The 17,267-nt window shown below is 39.8% G+C and overlaps 1 protein-coding gene across 2 annotated transcripts in view; it reads left to right on the forward strand.

Annotated features, from left to right (window-relative positions):
• The first annotated feature begins 3,897 nt into the window (after positions 1-3,897).
• The window catches only part of myo1ea (myosin IEa), a 63,352-nt gene continuing 49,982 nt past the window's right edge, over positions 3,898-17,267 (forward strand). For both annotated transcript variants that reach the window (XM_023283905.3, XM_023283906.3), the window contains exon 1: positions 3,898-4,172. In XM_023283905.3, the coding sequence (XP_023139673.2) occupies positions 4,170-4,172 (3 nt within the window). In that variant the 5' untranslated portion in view covers positions 3,898-4,169. The remainder of the gene's footprint in view (positions 4,173-17,267) is intronic.

A 17,267-nucleotide genomic window follows, 5' to 3' on the forward strand; every position in this document is an offset into this window, starting at 1 on the left:
GTTATTACTGAATAATTATTTGGTCTTTAAAACATCATAAAACACTACATAATGACCATCAAAAGTTCCCAAATTCCAATCTGGCTACTAGAGGGAACCAAAACATACTGCAAAATCTTATGATTTTTTTTGCTTGTTTCTTTGTTTGTTAAAAATGACTTAAATCCTGTTGTCAAAATAGAGCAACGTAGGTCCACAAAGGACTACTTTGAAAGTGGTTCTTGATAGAACCTATCTTTGCTTAAGTTCCATGGAGGGCCATGTAATATATGACGCCTTTTTTAGGAAGCCATTTTTTGAAGAAATGGTTCTTTGAAGAACCTGTGCTAATATTGAGGAGAAAAAAGATCATTTCAAAATTCAAAACAATATTTTTAATGTTTAACTTCCAATAAAGACACATTTATTACAGATTCTGCGCACTAAATAACATTAAATGGTCTCTTGAAAAACTGTTTGTTGTAGAAATTGAAACAGCAAAACTATTCACATTAAATCATAAAGCAGGAATCCCAAGAGACCACCACTAGTTTAGACATTGAAGTTTAAAATGATCAGACTAATCAGTTTTTTTGAAGTTAGTTCTGACACAAACTACAACAAGGGTGTCAAACATGCGGCCCGCGGGCCAAAACCGGCCCTCCAAAGGATCCAGTCTGGCCTGCCGGACGACTTTGTAAAGTGTAAAAATTACAGAGAAGACATTAACTGCAAATTGTAAATTTGTAAAACTATAGATTTAAAAATAATTTCCAGACCATGACAAGTTGTTTTGACCATAAGGTAAAATACTTGATTGCGCATTGTTCTTTTGTGATTTTATGACTTGTTTTTGTTGTATTTTGTCTTTTTTTGTCTGACTTTTGTTTTGATCATGAAGTAAAATACGACATTGTTCAGTTCCAGAGGACTACATGTTTTGTTCCTTTGTAGACACTCTGATCTGTAAGTTGTAATGTGTAAATGATAAACTGAAGCATAATGATGTTGTTGAAATTGAACGGATTTTTCTAAAGAAATTTCAGGTTGTTCATGATGCCCTCTAAAAAGATAATTTCCTAAATATGAACATTTTTGCACTAAAATACAGGAAAAATTTGGTGTTGTGGTTATTTATAGGTTAATATGCTCTGATTTTACTGGTCCGGCCCACTTGAGATCAAATTGGGCTGAATGTGGCCCCTGAACTAAAATGAGTTTGACACCCCTGATCTACAAATTACAATTATTTTTGTGACACTAAGCTTCAGTAGTTCTTTTGCTCATAAACCTTCATGAATTTCCCACTAGTTATGCACAGAATTTAAATAAGTTGTCTTCGATCGACAATGTGATGCCCAGATTTTAACCTGGGGCAAATTTGTCATTATGATAACTGAAAAAACATTCTAGACATTCACGATTAAGTTTCAACTCTAACATCGCTGAAAAGTTATTCATCAGGAAATTTGACCAAAAAACAGTCTCAGGATGACATCAAACATGAGTCATACATTATTTGCTGCTTGGTTTAAAGCCGTACTCACTGTCCTCCCTTTGAAGGCAGCCAAATAACAGGCAGAAAAGAAAGACGTTGCCATTTACAGGTAGTTAGAACATATGTGAGGGCAGTGACAGGTGACGGGCAGAGGAAGGTGCTCAGTGGACAGATGGGGAATGGAATTACTTTCTACTACTTTTAAAAGAATAGTATTACACAGGGACAACTGACTAAACTGAAAAACATGTGCACACTGCTAATATCACACCCCCAGTATTTCAAGCTTCTACCAAAATTAGCTGGTATAGACCTAAATGAGTGTTATATTTAAAAAATAAAGATTACACAAAGCATGTCTGAAGACAAGAAAGTCTAACATCATAACCAGAAACTTTTTTTTAACATATCCATTTCCATACACAAGTCAACATTCACACAAAGTATCATTTTATGTGCATAAATAAATGCAGTGTTGTGATTTGAGCTTTAAATCAAAAACGTTTTGTCTAATATTGCCATGTTTCTTCCTAATGTCTGACCAGGTCTTCAATGTCCACAAGGTGGCGACAAACCATACACAAGTCAACATTCACACAAAGTATCATTTTATGTGCATAAATAAATGCAGTGTTGTGATTTGAGCTTTAAATCAAAAACGTTTTGTCTAATATTGCCATGTTTCTTCCTAATGTCTGACCAGGTCTTCAATGTCCACAAGGTGGCGACAAACCATACACAAGTCAACATTCACACAAAGTATCATTTTATGTGCATAAATAAATGCAGTGTTGTGATTTGAGCTTTAAATCAAAAACGTTTTGTCTAATATTGCCATGTTTCTTCCTAATGTCTGACCAGGTCTTCAATGTCCACAAGGTGGCGACAAACCATACACAAGTCAACATTCACACAAAGTATCATTTTATGTGCATAAATAAATGCAGTGTTGTGATTTGAGCTTTAAATCAAAAACGTTTTGTCTAATATTGCCATGTTTCTTCCTAATGTCTGACCAGGTCTTCAATGTCCACAAGGTGGCGACAAACCACCACACTAAAGGCATCACAAAAGCTCTGGAAACCATGACTTTCTTATTTATATGTTCTTCATACACTAGAAGAGCTCTCTCCATTTGTTAATGTCACTTAATATATAAGCCAATCTCACCTTCTGTCATTACATCTGAAAATCCCTTTTTTTCACAGTCACATGACAAATGGTGATATTTAAAATTCTGAGGCCTTTTAGTATACAGCTGTGGGAAATTCAGTTTCCTTAATATTCATCTTAGATCTCAGAATTATGTTTAAGAATAGGACTTAAATATGATGGCAACATACACACACACAAATTATGAGTGTATGTATACAGAGGAAGCCTGTCAGACGGGTTACACCCATAGACTCGCCTCACTGCTCAACAGCATTTCAAGGAAAGCCTCAAGTCTGACTGGAGACTGAGAGGTGTACACCAGCGCCACCCAAATACTTCAAAACGGGTTTCCCTTTAGTTGCGTTTTTGTTTGTCTTAAGATGATAGAGGACGGAATTTCTGTGTGAATTTAGGAACAGCCTTTTCCAGAAAAAAGGCAAGAAAGGGAAATTCACAAGCTTAAAATATCTGCCTATTAGCAGTTGTATGAAAATGAAAATGAGATACCAGCACTTTTTGTTTTTGTTTCGGATACATGTCTTTATGGATTTATTTCTTAGTGTACCCAGGTGACATTTCAGTATCGCTGCCAGTACTTCTTTTTTGCTACTATTGTTATTTTATGTTAGCTATATTTATTATTCTTATTATTAATATTGTTGTTGTTGTTATTATTATTATTATTATTATTATTATTATTATTATTATTATTATTATTATTATTATTATTTTACTAATGTATCACCCGTCTTGCTATTCTAGTTCTATATTATTTTGTCTGATCTTATATAGTGATTAAATTGAGCCCTTTATCAGCTGCAACACTGAAGTTACTCACATTAATGATTCCGAAGGCTAAGTACAGTCAAATAATATGTTTTATTTTTGATGAATGGGCTGCTTTTACTTTGCTTTTTGATACTATTGTTGTACTTCTACAAAATAAAAGTTTGAATGCATGAGTTGCAAGAGTATTCCTACAATGTGGTACTTTTACTTCAGAATGTGAGTACTAACACAGACAGTACATGTTACTATGTTTTGGAGCTTTTCTCTTAAAGTCTTCAGGTGTCTGAGGGGACTGGTGCTGGAATAACGCGTGTTTGTCTGTTGTGAGGAAGTTCCAGCTTTGCGCATGCCCAGTAGCGTCTCTCCCGGTATCTAATGAATATTTAAGTCAGTCCGCGCTCAGCGTCCTTTGATTGGAGCCTCCGAGGCTCGGTTTCCTGTGTTGTGTTGTCGTACTTCTGAGGGCAGCTCTCCCTCAGAGTCTCCATCCAGCCCGTAGTGTGAACGCCGCTCTGCTGTCACTGTCTGCTGTCTGACTGCACGATGGACGGAGGACGAAGCTGAGGAGCCGCATCCATGCTGTCCGGACTCTATCAGGAGTATCTCCTGTAAACTTTGGATTTGTCCTCTGGCATTAGGTTAAACTAGAAGACTTTGTGGGTTTTTTTTTAGTGTGAACTCCAGTGAGGTTCGCACAGAGTCTGGATCAAGGGCAGGACGACAGAGCAGCCTGTAGACAGGACAGAGGATGGTGAGTGATGTTTACACTCGATCACACATTATGGCACCATTTGTTTAATACAGCCAGTCATTACAGGCTAAATGTTTACCACAGAGCTGCTGGAAGTGTCTTTATCACCGAGGGGATGGAAGAAAAACCCGAGAATGATCGATCTATTTAGTGCCAGAAGTTAAACTTGAGTTTAAATTAGCTTTAAGTTTGTCCATTTACGCTCCAGTTTACTTTTATTGTACTTGACAGCCTGGTTTATGTCGCTAATTTGTTAGCTTGACAATTATTTTTGCTACTATTTCCCAATATTCATTAATCCTACAATTAAAGACAGCCACTCTGTCTCCATCTTTACAGTTTTTCTCACAGCCTTGTACTTTTTCTCTTCTTCAGTGAAGGTAACCAGCAAACACTGTTGAATCTGACTTATTGGAGAGATGTGATGTCACTTCAAAGCATTGTGTACAGTCCTTTCTCTGAAAACCGGTTAGTCCTGGAGGAAGAGAGCATGTGTCAGGTGGATTGTGTATTCTGTACATGTGCAGCTTGTTGTGTGTCTGTGCATTACTTGCAGACAGGTTTTTCCTGGTTGAGGAATGTCATCCCTGCAGCAGTAACGCCTCGAGCTGAGTTATGGAGGAGACAGTGTGGCCTCATCTTAGTGTTGTGACAAGTTACTGAAGCCTTGGTCCTCTGTGGATGAATTCACACTTTGCATTGAACACAATAATACAACCGTGTTGCAGGTTTTTATCACATCCTTACTTTTCTTTGATAAGAACTCAAATTATAAGCTTAAGAAAGAGCCTTTAAATCAACTCAATAACTATATGTCCATGTCAGTGCAGCAGGTTTCATGCTTCACATCTGTTGCTTGGTTCACATAAACACAAATAATGTCTCTTTAAAACAGGTAGGACTGCAACCTGTTGGCATCCTGCCATCTTAAGAGTTGCATCGAACCTATAGGTTTGGTTTCCCAGATGAATACCGAAGGACAAAGGTTGCATAATGTGCATATTTTTATGAATTACCTTATTTGGTTGCATCAGAGAGAGCGATCCTGAAGAGAAAATGCTCAACCATGATGTTAGTTCCAAATTTAAAAGTGCTGAGGGGTTTGATTTAACATTTAAACTTGAAAGGAAATTATGTTTTAAGAGCAGCCGCTAAGATTTTAGAGTTAATGAAAAGCTGTTGCTGGTTTTGCAAGTGTTAAAGAGAGTATGGGGTCATGTGGACGGCAGTAGACAGAGAAACTAGTCTGTCATCCTGGCCTCCTGGAAGAGCAGACAGCAGCTCTGCTCACTGGTTCCTTCTCTGCCAGATGCTGAATAGCAGAGTTGGTATGACAGCAGATGGTTTGCATTAGTTTGTCCAGCGGGGAGGTGCGTACACAGTAACCCCCATTTCCCTTCATTTCAAATCTGGCGCTCCATTTTCAAACCCATCAGTGCTGTAGAGATTTGCTCTGGAATTCAAGCCCTGTCTCTGAAAACAGAACGAACACCCGTCCTGTGGACCTGGGGAACTCGTTAGGCCTGTCGCTTGTGCCTCAGCTCGCTCACGCTCTCCTCCCGATCACTTCCATACGTCTTTGTTACGACACTGCAGCCATGTTTTCGCTGCTTTGCTGTTTGTGATGAGTGTTGACTTATTCTACCAATGCACTTGCTGTAAATCATTCAGGAGGAGAGACGCTTACGAGGTGCTTATAAAAGTCTCAGACACGCTGTAAATTCAAGTCGTCAACTAGCAGCAAGTTTGTGAGTTTTCACTTTACATCAGTCTGAGTTTGTTTCAGATCTTGTTTGACTTTTGTTTTAAATGTTCTATTTTAAATGAAAATCTATAGCATTTCCATCACTCATATTATTAATCATTGAATTGATAGCAAGCAGATGTGGTTGTATGTTTTACTGTCTTAGATTTTGTTGCATATGAGCACATTTAGAGATGGAAAAAAATCTTTATAACACATAGTTAAGTGTTTGGATATGTGTCAGACAGTCGATAATTTATTCCATCTTCTTAACTGGCTAACATATTGTGTTTATTGTCCTAAAACTCAAATATGGAATCATGTATCAGCCTTCTGTTGTGGAAGATTCTACAGCTCAACAGGATTTCTTAACTATTAAAGTACACAGTTCACATAATGACACACTATGACACTTTATTCATCACAGAGGATAAATTGCTTACACAATGGCTTTTGTAAGAGCCAGTTTTCCTGTTTTTTTTTGTTTTTATTACTATTGTAGGGCAATTTTTAGAAAAACAATGTCAGATGCCACCTTTGGGTTTGTGATTAAAAAACAAAAAAGACTTTAGTCATCCACACACGATGGCTGAAAATCATTTCCACACAACAGCTTTATGAGTGTTGTTGCTTACAGTAAGTGCGTGTTGTCACATTCATATTTCATTGGTAGGTTGTCTAGAGATGACACTGTGAAACATGATATTTTGAACGCTGGAAATGGTGAGGTGAGGACCACCCAGCAGTTTTTTTTTTTTCTTGTGACTCAGTTTGTTTACTGTGTCCCCTGAGCAGTTTGTGCTTCCACCCCTGCTGTGCCAGAGTCCCTTGTAGCTGCACACTTTGGCTCTGGATGTAGGGATGTGCTGCTTACTCTGCTGGAGTTCTGTTTGGTCTCAGCCACCAAGTTTTTCACAGTAAATGATGAGCAGAGGATGCAGCTACTTCACCTCATCCACAAAGCAACTAAACAGAGCATTTACTGATTATTAAGTGAAGCTCTTCCTCTTAGCAAATGTTTACACAGATGTAGTATTTTATGGACTCATTATTGGATCTAAATTTGATTTAAACTTAAATGGTCAAGTCAGTGATGTGTATCTGTACATGAGTGTCATTAGTTTGGTCCACCCAAATATCAGCAACTGTGTGATGAATCTCCATTACATTCGGTAAATATTTCAGTGGTGACCAGAGTGTGAAACCTCCACACTTGTGGATTTTCTGTTAAATGTCTGAACTGCTATTGAATGAACTGCCATGAACTTGGGTTCACACCTTCATATCAGCTTTAGGATGAATTGTAGCTCATAACTTATTGATACCTTAAATTTTAACCGATAGTGTTATCATCAGGTCAAAAGTACAATTTTTCAAATGAGCTCTGAACTTGGATCAACTTTGTTTGGTCTTTAAAGGGTCTCAATAGGGCTTCTGTGGAGTAGAAGCAGTTGTATCCCAGATGTAACGCTTCTGTTTTTGTCAATCTAACATCTCCCTCTTAAAACATGTTGCTACATCTTTGGCTTCGCTCCACACAACACAATTTTATTTGGTTTAAGGAAATACAAACAAGCCAGAGCACTTTTTCCACTCTAGCAGAATGATAGCAGACCATTCTGTGCTGCAGAACGGTCTGGTTCTGCCCATTTATGAACTGGGTACCAGACTCAAAGATGGTGCTTGCTCACTTGAAATAAAATTACTTGTTTAGTGCTATGAACCAAGAGTTTTCTAGTTTTCAGTTTTGCACCATAACAGCCATTGTTTCTCTCACATTAAAAAAAAAAAAAAAAGCTATAAGGCATTAAGCAAAATTATTTTTGGCCAGCTGACATTAGATCATTTTCTCCAGCACCTAAACACACCTCTCCTCTTGTGCTTTGAACTAGTTATATCCTAGTAAAGGATAAATAAACTTGGTTGTAAATGCTTTTATCAATGTCGATATAATCCTGCGAGTCCTACCCAGTGTAATGTCCTCTGATGTTTAGTTTATTTCCCTTGCTCTTAGATCAGAAGCCAAACAGTCTCCCAATAGTTGCCTATTTGCACGTATGACTTCCGTCATGGTGCACAGGGAATAAGGTCAGACTCTTGCAGCTGTGCTCTGGTTATCTGCTCTGATAGCTTCCCATCGTCACATGCCAGCCAGCGTTCAGCCTCTCAGCCCTTGTCCACACGTAGCCGGGTATCTCACAAAACGAAGATATTTTTCTACGATTCGGCCTATCATCCACACGAAAACTTTACGTCATCAAAAACGATTCTTTTTAAAAACTCCGACCAAAGTGAAGATTTGCGAATTCTCCGTTTTATGCGTCTGGATGTGGACATCAGTAACCGGGGGTTTGCGTTTCGAAACGTCACCGCCTGCGACAAAATATGTTCCTACGTCACATATGCGACCTGTGTTTACATTCGGTAACAGTATGGATGCTCTCACAAGGTTTTGGGCGCTGTTTCTTGTACAGGCGCTTTTTACTTGCTTGTTTTTACAAGCCCAGATACTGCTCCACATTCAACAACACAGGCGAAGGACGACGTTAAGGACGGTTATTCTCCACCACCTTGCTAGGATTTGGGGAACTACTGCCACCTAAAGGTCCGGCATGCTTATGAATGTGCTGAAAAACGCACTTATGCGGTTAGGTGTGGATGAAGTTTTTTTCTAAAAACGAGGTGGTGTGTACGTAAGTTTTTTTCTAGACGGAGGGGGCAGGATATTCGGTTTTACAAAAACCCTGCTACGTGTGGACAAGGCCTTAATGCTGCCACTTAGCCTAGGTTCGACTTGTCGATGCATTGTCACGGCGTGAAGGGTGAACCCGAGCTGAGAGCACACAAGCGAGGAAGCGGGGCTGAAGTAAAAGGTGGATTTATTGTACTGAAGGAGTGAGGTAGAGAACTAATAAGTGCAGAGTGAGCTAACGTAAGTAACACAACAGGGAGTGATGGGGAGGGGGGCGAGGGTACTGGGAGCCAGCGGTCCTGGACGACGTCCGGAGCGGTGTGGGCAGGCGGCGGAGAGCGGGCAGGAGAATACAGTTCCAGGAGGGGGGAGGACGGTCAGAGCAGGCAGGGGATCCGGAAGATGCAGGTGGTGCAACAGGACTGGGAAAACCGGGATAGGAGAAACAGGATTATTTCACGAAGTATTACTAGTAAAGTAATACTTGCAAAAAAGGCAAGAACTGTGTGACCGGCTCTTATCGTGGGGATGATAATCAGCTTCCCGGAGTTCTGTGGATGACAATTATTATGAATGGGCGGCAGCTGTGAAGGGCAGCTCCGCCCGGCGAGAGAGAGGGAGAGAGAAGGAGGAGAGGGAGAGAGGGAAAAGGAGAGAGGGAAAAGGAGAGAGGGAAAGGCGGTCAGGTGAGGGCGGAGGAGGGGGCCCTGACATGCATGTTGTCTAACGTCACTTCTACTCACAGAAACTGTACTGACACAACATGAAAACGTCTAACTAATCAAAAGGACGTGTGATTTAATGTTTGCGCTTACAGGAAGGTGAATTCTCCTACAGACTGAGACTTATGTTTTTCTTTTTGATTCTTTCATTTTTGACATTATTACAATAAAACTAAAATATTCTTTAAAAAAAAAAAAAAATAGGCAAAGTAGTAGACTGCCCTTTCACCAGAAGACACTTTTGTTCATCTTAAAAGAAGTTTTCTTTTGTACCTGGATTTTCGCATTAGGCGCTTGGGCAAAAATGATTTTTTAAAATCCAAAATCAGGTAAAAAAGTAATGTTTATTGATCCAGGTGAAGCTGTAATGTATTAAAATGGATGTCTCACAGTGATAGCCAGTAAATATACAAGTGATACTTGTATATTTTGGACCAAACCATGTGGGAAACACTCACAGAGCTGTAGACTGTGATAAATGAGGAACAAGGACTGAGTCAAAGTTTTTTTAAAGGCCTGTCAGCTGCTGTATTAAGACATGAAGTCAACGACTGGAAACAAAGTCAAAATTAGTTTGAATTACTTGTCTTTTCTGGCATGTATCCCATGGCAGGGCTGAGTCACTGCATTTCTCTCTGTGGAATCATGCGGTGACTGGAGTGTCAGAATCGTGTTCTTTTGACCTTGACAATCATCCATACGCAGGTTTTACACCGCACATTCTTACTGTATTGTACCATATATATATATTTTTTTTTTAATTTCCATGTGGGTTTCTCTTGTGAACACAGTGTCAGTCATTGATGAGTACTGAGTTTGGTTGCTTCTGTCAGATTCCTAACAGAAGTCATCACTTGCAGCAGCTTGACTCACAATAACATGAGATGAATAAAAGGATGACATAGAATATCCTTTTTATCTTTATATGATTCTATAATTTTAGATATTTGGTAACAGTAGCATTTATCTATCATCTGTCTTTATTAAGGGAGGTGCAGTATGTATCATAAACCAGTACTCTGTTCACCACATACTGGGGAGAGACTCAGTTGAGCTGTCAGTGCTTGAATTAAACAGCTGAGTCATTTATTTAGCTCCAGTATTACTGTGTTGCCTTTTGTGGAGTTGATTGTCAGCATCATTAAACTCCCATTCATCATCTGCCTGCACCACACCCACTGAACCTAATGGACTCTCTCAGTCCTAAGTTTCAATCCAAAGCTTTTTAGTTTCAGCATGAAAGACTAACAACAATATTGTCTTGCTGTTCTATTCTGTTTGGACTATTACTAGAAACTCGTATTGTTTTGGAACAAACAGCATGTCGGAAAAAATGCATTCTTGTTCCTCAGTTAAAGCACTTGGCTGACCTTGTTTGACCTTCAGCCACTTTTCTCACAGTAACATGAGGCACCTTTGACCAGAGTTGGCCTTCCAGTCTGAAGCAGCACTGTACTCAGGATGTAAACAGTTTTGGCACGCAGTGAAAGAATCCCTATAATTTGGTGTTTTTCAGGGAGTAGCCTCACACTGCAGAATGGTCTGCCCCCATCATCATTCTGCTGTAGCAGAAAAAATGCCATGGCTTATTTGAATTTCTTTAAACCAATCACAATCGTACTGGGCAGAACTAATCCAGTGATTTAATAACAGTGTCCAGTTTGGAACATTTGCATGCAAGAAGGCTAATTCACAAAAAGAAACTAGCAGGACTGTGGGATTGCTCGATCCAGATGCTCTGCAAAACTTTGCATTTTCAGTAGGGTAGATAGGTTATTGTTGTTGTTTCTCGTAGTGAAGGGGATTTTAAAAATGGTAGCTGGCCGACATGAGCGGCCAGTGGCAGGCTTATACCTGCAATCTACATCTAGTGAGTCAGACTATTCCGAAAGATACTTTAGAACAGCTGAAGTTTGATTCAAGTGTAGCTGTTTTAACAGAGAGATGTTAGCTTCACAAAAACAGAAACAGTACATCTGGGACACAACTGCTCTGACTCCACAGAAGCTCTTTTGGAGACCTTGACTTTAATAATTTGCTTCTTTCCTGGCAGCTGTTTGTTAATGTGAGCTGCAACTGTAGCTTCTTAGCTCTGATACTTGAGGATAAGTCTGTCGATGGTACATTATGAAATGCAGTCAAAAACAAGCTGTACCACTGACACAAGCTAAATGCTAGATGTAGTCATTTTTTATAATATGATGAGCCCAAGATTCTCCTTTTACATCATAAGAAACCTAAAATTACCAGGGAGTTGCAGGAAACCCAGAAAACTCTACCGGCTTCACTGCTGCTTCAATCTTACACATGATTTCCTGTCAAGCTTCTGCTCTCTGTTAGTCTGAAGTTTTAACATGTATTTTTATGTCCTCAATTGCTACCAGGGGTAGATGCTCATTTCATTGATTGAAACCTGAGAACCTGCTGTGATGGCACAAAGCATGGCCGTGAATTAGTTTCCACTGCAGATACTTTATTTACATTCAACCACTACTGAGGCTGCTTTAAAAAGAAAATGCAGCACTTTGTGACATGTGTCTTGTCTAGGATTTCAGCCGAGTTCCACCCTAAACCACATTGTCTTTGATATTATATTTTATTGGCACCCTTATTGCTGTTGTCATCCATTTAAGGGACTGATTCAATTTGAGATGTCGAAAATCAGCAGCTTTCAAGTTTCCATAGTTTAACTGTTCTCTGATAAAGAAAAGTGCTGCCACTGAGAAGTTGAGACTTTGTGTATTTCAGTTAGTGATGTGTTAAAAGTCACACAGTATCTGTTTATTTTTGATCATTATGTCCTCTTTCCCTGGGAGGGGTAGCGTTCAGCCCTGCCCTGCAGGCTCGCCATTGTAACACCAGCACAATCAGTCAGTGCTCATGTTTCCAAATCCTTTCAGGATAATATAATTCTTTTAATATTCCCTTTCATGTGACCTCAGGCAGCTCAGATCCATCACAATGTGAGAAATCTAAACATGGGCAGGCCTTCTGATTTATGGTTCGGTCCCGGTTACATCCAAGTGACCGCTGTCGTCACCCAAGTTGTTAAGTGCAAAGATGAACTTCTGCTCATAACCGTGTTCTACTGCAGCTGTTGATTCTATACAGGGGAAAAAATATACAGTGTAGCTCACATTTCCATACCCTTCACATTTCCTGAGAATGCACAATTCAAGGAGGCTTTGGTTCCAAGCCTTTACATTCATAGACTTATTATTAGCAGCATATAAAACTTATTTCCAGATCAGTGCAGTTTTGATTGGCAAGACAATACTGAACTGAATGAGTGTCTAGTGAGTCTGTACTGGGATCAGTGTGGTGGCTGCCTTCCTGCTTCACTGTTTGGCAAAGACTTCAGCAAAGGGCACGGGCATGGCGGCTGTATTTAATGGTTGAAAGGGGAATGCCAACCATTTTAAGAATTAATATACTGTTGTATCTGTTTCCCAGTCAGGGTGTGTGGATTTTTACTACTTCTTCTGTAAGTTAGATATGTGAGACTTGAATATACAGGATCACTGTGATGTCTGGAGTCTCCAGCTGACAAGTAAGTCAACATATCGGTTTAATGTATGTCAATACGCTGAACAGTCCATATGAGGAACTTTAAAGCCAATCTGTGATGTGAAACTTTATCTGGATATAGACAGACTTTTAGAGATGAAAAAAGAAAGCTGCTTGCATTCTTTGGCTACACTTCAGTCGGTTAAATCACAGCAGGTTGGACAGATGTGCTTGAATCAGCAGTTGGTTCCTGATACAATGCTGATTCTTAAGATGCTGCTTTAACAGACTGCACGTTCTTTTCAGAGTTGCAATACCACTTAATTATGAATCAAGTTTTTCCTGGGAATTTCTAGGTAAATTTCTAAGGCTAGACAAAGAAGAGCAGTGGATTTGTACTGCCAGGGATATTCAGTCATGCAAGTAAGAAAAAACATAAAGATAGCAGTTTATTGCCAGAGTTTTATATGTGAATCTGGAGGCTGTATATGGTATTTCTCCATATAATCAGAACAGACCATACATACATTTCTCTTCCGTCTGTTGGCAGGTGAAGCGACAGGTTGCCTCCTTTCCTCCTCCTCTGTGTTAAGTCGAGCCAAATGTGACCACATGTTGGCTGCAGAATCACAAAATGTGGATTTTCTTTTACAAACAAGCTTTTGTCTTCAACTTTCTGAACTGTAATGCAGCACTAGAAATTGGCTTTAACCTGGACAGCTATTAGACAAAATGAAAACCAATGTGTGCTTTTTTTTTTTTTTTTTTAATATCTCCAATGTGACCAGAGTTCCAACCTTCTTAACAGTTTGACTTTAGTGGGAGTAATGGTGCAGCAGTTTTCTGCTCTGTGTAATTCAGCGTGGACTTACTCTTTAATCAGGTTTCAGCCTCATCTGTATTTTTCAGCATCACTTCAGCATGTGTGTGTTGTGTGTGTTGTGTACAGTGTGACCTTAATGAGCATCCCATTCCTCAGAAGCTCAGCCGGATCAGACTGTCTCACACTGCGGCTCGTCGGTCCTCTGACACCATACACACTCTGCTTCTTCTATTGAACTTCTGCTCTGAATCCCATCAGTGTTTATCTTCCCCTTCTGCCTTGGAAAAGGCCAACTCTCTCAGTCAGCAGTTTTATCTGCATCTGGCCCGATTACACACAGTGAGTGATCCTGGACAAAGTGCAAACGTAAGCAGCAGAGACCAGGTGGAAATGCTGTTTAGAGAGTAATACCCCCTTAAGCTCTGTTTAGTTTAGAATAAACCAGATATGTTTTCAGTCCCTACAAGGGGTCTGAGAAAAAAATCGCTCAGAATCTGCCCACACGTTGGGAGCATGAATGTGTGTTGGTGCTTTTTCCTGACTACTTTTGGCAAAGTATATAGCCCCTTTAGTAGTTAGAAATAGAGTCTAGTAATAGTTCTAGACCAGAAGAGTGACTCATGACAGAAATATCCCATGTGTACTCTTGGGTCTGTGTTCATTGTTTTTATATGTTTCAGACCGTCTACTGCAAATTATATATAATGTGGAGTTCTTTAGAGCACATCATTTACTGAATATTTCTTTGCTCTTGCTTCATGGGCCAATGAACCTGCAGAGTGTTTAGACTGTTTTTTGTGCCGTGTGATAGCAGCGAGCAGGAAAGTAGCCGTGCTTGCTGGTACATTCAGGGAAACTCAGGAACTGCATTCAGGAGGTTTCTGAGTTTCAGTATCGATTGTAAAGTAAAGCCAGGGAGATAAAAACTAAAGTTTGATGTGTAATTATCTTGCAATGAAAGTTTTACTCTCGGGTCAGAATACAAAGATTCCTAGAAGTGTCTGAAGGCATCACTGAGGATCAGTTGCTTTTCCTAGCTAGTTATTGTGTGACTATTTTGCAACTTTGTCCAGGAAACCAAAACTGTCTTGGTGACTAAGTGTTTGTCTATCACAAACAAATTGTAAGTCTGATTTTCTGACTGCACTGAAATAAACCGCTGGCAGTATCTCGAACAGTAAAAATCTTTATGGTGTATGCTGGAAAATGGCTGTCAGTAGCGTAAAGGATACACGATTTGCAGTTAATGGGCTAAAACACACAAAACCACCGACATTCTGTCCGAATATAATGTGTGCAGATTTGTTGGCGGTCACACTGCACTGTGATTTCCATCAGGAATCGACTGTGTTGTGAAGTACTGCAGTTGAAACTCTGACCTACCTCAGATAACCAAAAACTCAGATGAGTGTCTGACAAAGTAAAAGTGACCTGCCGATGGTGTCTGGAGTGTTGGCAGGTTTCCAGTCTGGTATTTTTATATTTAAAGGCTAGATGACCCTTTTTATACATTTGGACCAGAGACTAGGTCATTAATTATCACAGTCTTGGTCGACTATAGAGTTGTGGATGGTGGTACAGCGTCAGATATGGCTGGTTAGGCCAATATGAGAGTGACAGTTCCTCACACAGCAAGGACAAGTGAAGTCCAACATTGGTTTGTCTCTCTTGCTTTTTGTCTTCCTCCTCCATGTCTTTGGTGTCTCCAAGCCGATCTTCCTGACGCTACACTTTCCCAGGTGTTCAGGTCAATGCACAATCGTACAGACTTCATTGTAATGCAGCTGTAATCTGCCTTTAGGATATTTTTCCTGCACTAATTATCTGTACAGGCATTCCCTGGGGATTCATCTATTGTCTATTCACAATATGTGACCAAGCATGAGTCTCTGTTTCAGCGGGTTGGAAATCCTGGCCTTTCCAGCTCTCTCCAGGACGGTGATGGTGCACTTTGTTGTGCCGGGTGATGTTCTGGATGCATCAGAGGCAGAGAGTGTGGAAGCTGTAACGCTCTTGTTTAGCGCGCAAAGTCCAGACTCACTGCCACACAGGAGTCATTAATAATAAAGATGCTTTGTTCTCTGCCAAACCCAGTACAAACATTACGTAATGTTCATGTAAATTGGAGCATTTATAAAACCTGTCCAGCGTTACATAAAGCAAGAGGGAGCAAAACTAAACAAATTAATTTTATAGGCCTGAGAATCTCTTAAGGCTTGTCTGTTATGACCTCAATTAACCTTAGTTTGTGCTTTAACTTGTGACACATGCTTTCCAAACTAGAGTATTTCAGTCTTTGTCCTTGGCTCTTCTTTCTCTCTTTTTTTCTCACAGTCTTTGACAAATACTGATAATAACTTAGAAAGACTTATCACATCTGAATAACTGCTGACCTTTTTTTTCACAGTTAACCCCTAACTGATGCACTGTGTATAATATCAAAGCTGTATGTACATTTTCTTGAACATGTAATTTTAAGGCAGCATTGGAAATTAGGTCAAGTAAACTGGTGAATGGTACCACTGTTAATCTACCTGAGGGCTTATCAAATGCGGGGTCCTTCTAAAGCAGCAGTTTTAAGTTATGCCCATTGAAATGTTTGGGCCATTTTTTTGCTTTGTATTTAGTCCATGACCCTCAGCATTAGTCTGCCTGTAACACTAAGAGGGCTGTGTTCTTAAGCTAGATTTAGTTTAAGAGGCTTCAACTAACATATCCTGCAGTTTGGGCTTTACTTCATTAAAAATGTCTTTTGTAATCTGCTGAGGACAGCTAGGAAACGTTTTCTTTGCACAAACTCAACCTGTTGTTAGTGCAAATGTTAGTTTTACATGCTGTTCCTCCTACTGAAGTTGTGTGATGTCTCCAGACTTTTAGTACTGAGTGATCAAGACTTCTTATTTTAGAAGAGAGGAATCTCTTCTCATAGCTTTTATCCCGATTTGGCTCAGACGCCAGAGCAGGAACTTAATCCTAACACATGGCGGACTGTGTGTCAAACCCTGGTGTGGAAAAGGAAAATGGCACAGAAGGGAGAAATGAGGGAAAAAGTGCCGCTTATGATACTGAATCAAACCCAGCCATTTCCTGTACCCCGAGCCAGAGCCGCTCAGCACTCTCCATATATGGTGATGGTATTTGCATGAAGGGAAAGCCTGGGCTTATGGATCAGGACTAGTGTTGAAATTCCTTTGTATTTACTTTCAGGAAAAGGTCTGGTTCTGTTTGGGTTTTTTGGGTGATCTGATTATATTTGATGAGAGGAAACTAATCAGATGTCCTCTCTGAGTCTCTTCATGCTTCCGTTCATAACAGTTGTTAGAGGATTTGTCAAAGTATCACAGGTTTAGATCAGCATGTTTAAGTGATGTCAGAGCTGGTTTCTGTGCTGCGTCTGTGTGTTGCTTTGCTCAGAGGGAAGTCTGTGGTTCCTTGGTGATGGTGTTGTTATGGCCACCAAAGACTCCACATTTTGCCAGATGTCCCTTGTGTGCACGTATTTGCACTCTTACTCCAACCCCATTGACCTACAGTAAGTTATATTCCCTTAATTTGAGGATTTAATACAATAAAACCTATGAAATACAGCTAAAAGTGAGAAAATTCA

The sequence above is a fragment of the Amphiprion ocellaris genome, chromosome 1 (assembly GCF_022539595.1).
Source record: "Amphiprion ocellaris isolate individual 3 ecotype Okinawa chromosome 1, ASM2253959v1, whole genome shotgun sequence".
Classification (NCBI taxonomy): Eukaryota; Metazoa; Chordata; class Actinopteri; family Pomacentridae; genus Amphiprion; species Amphiprion ocellaris.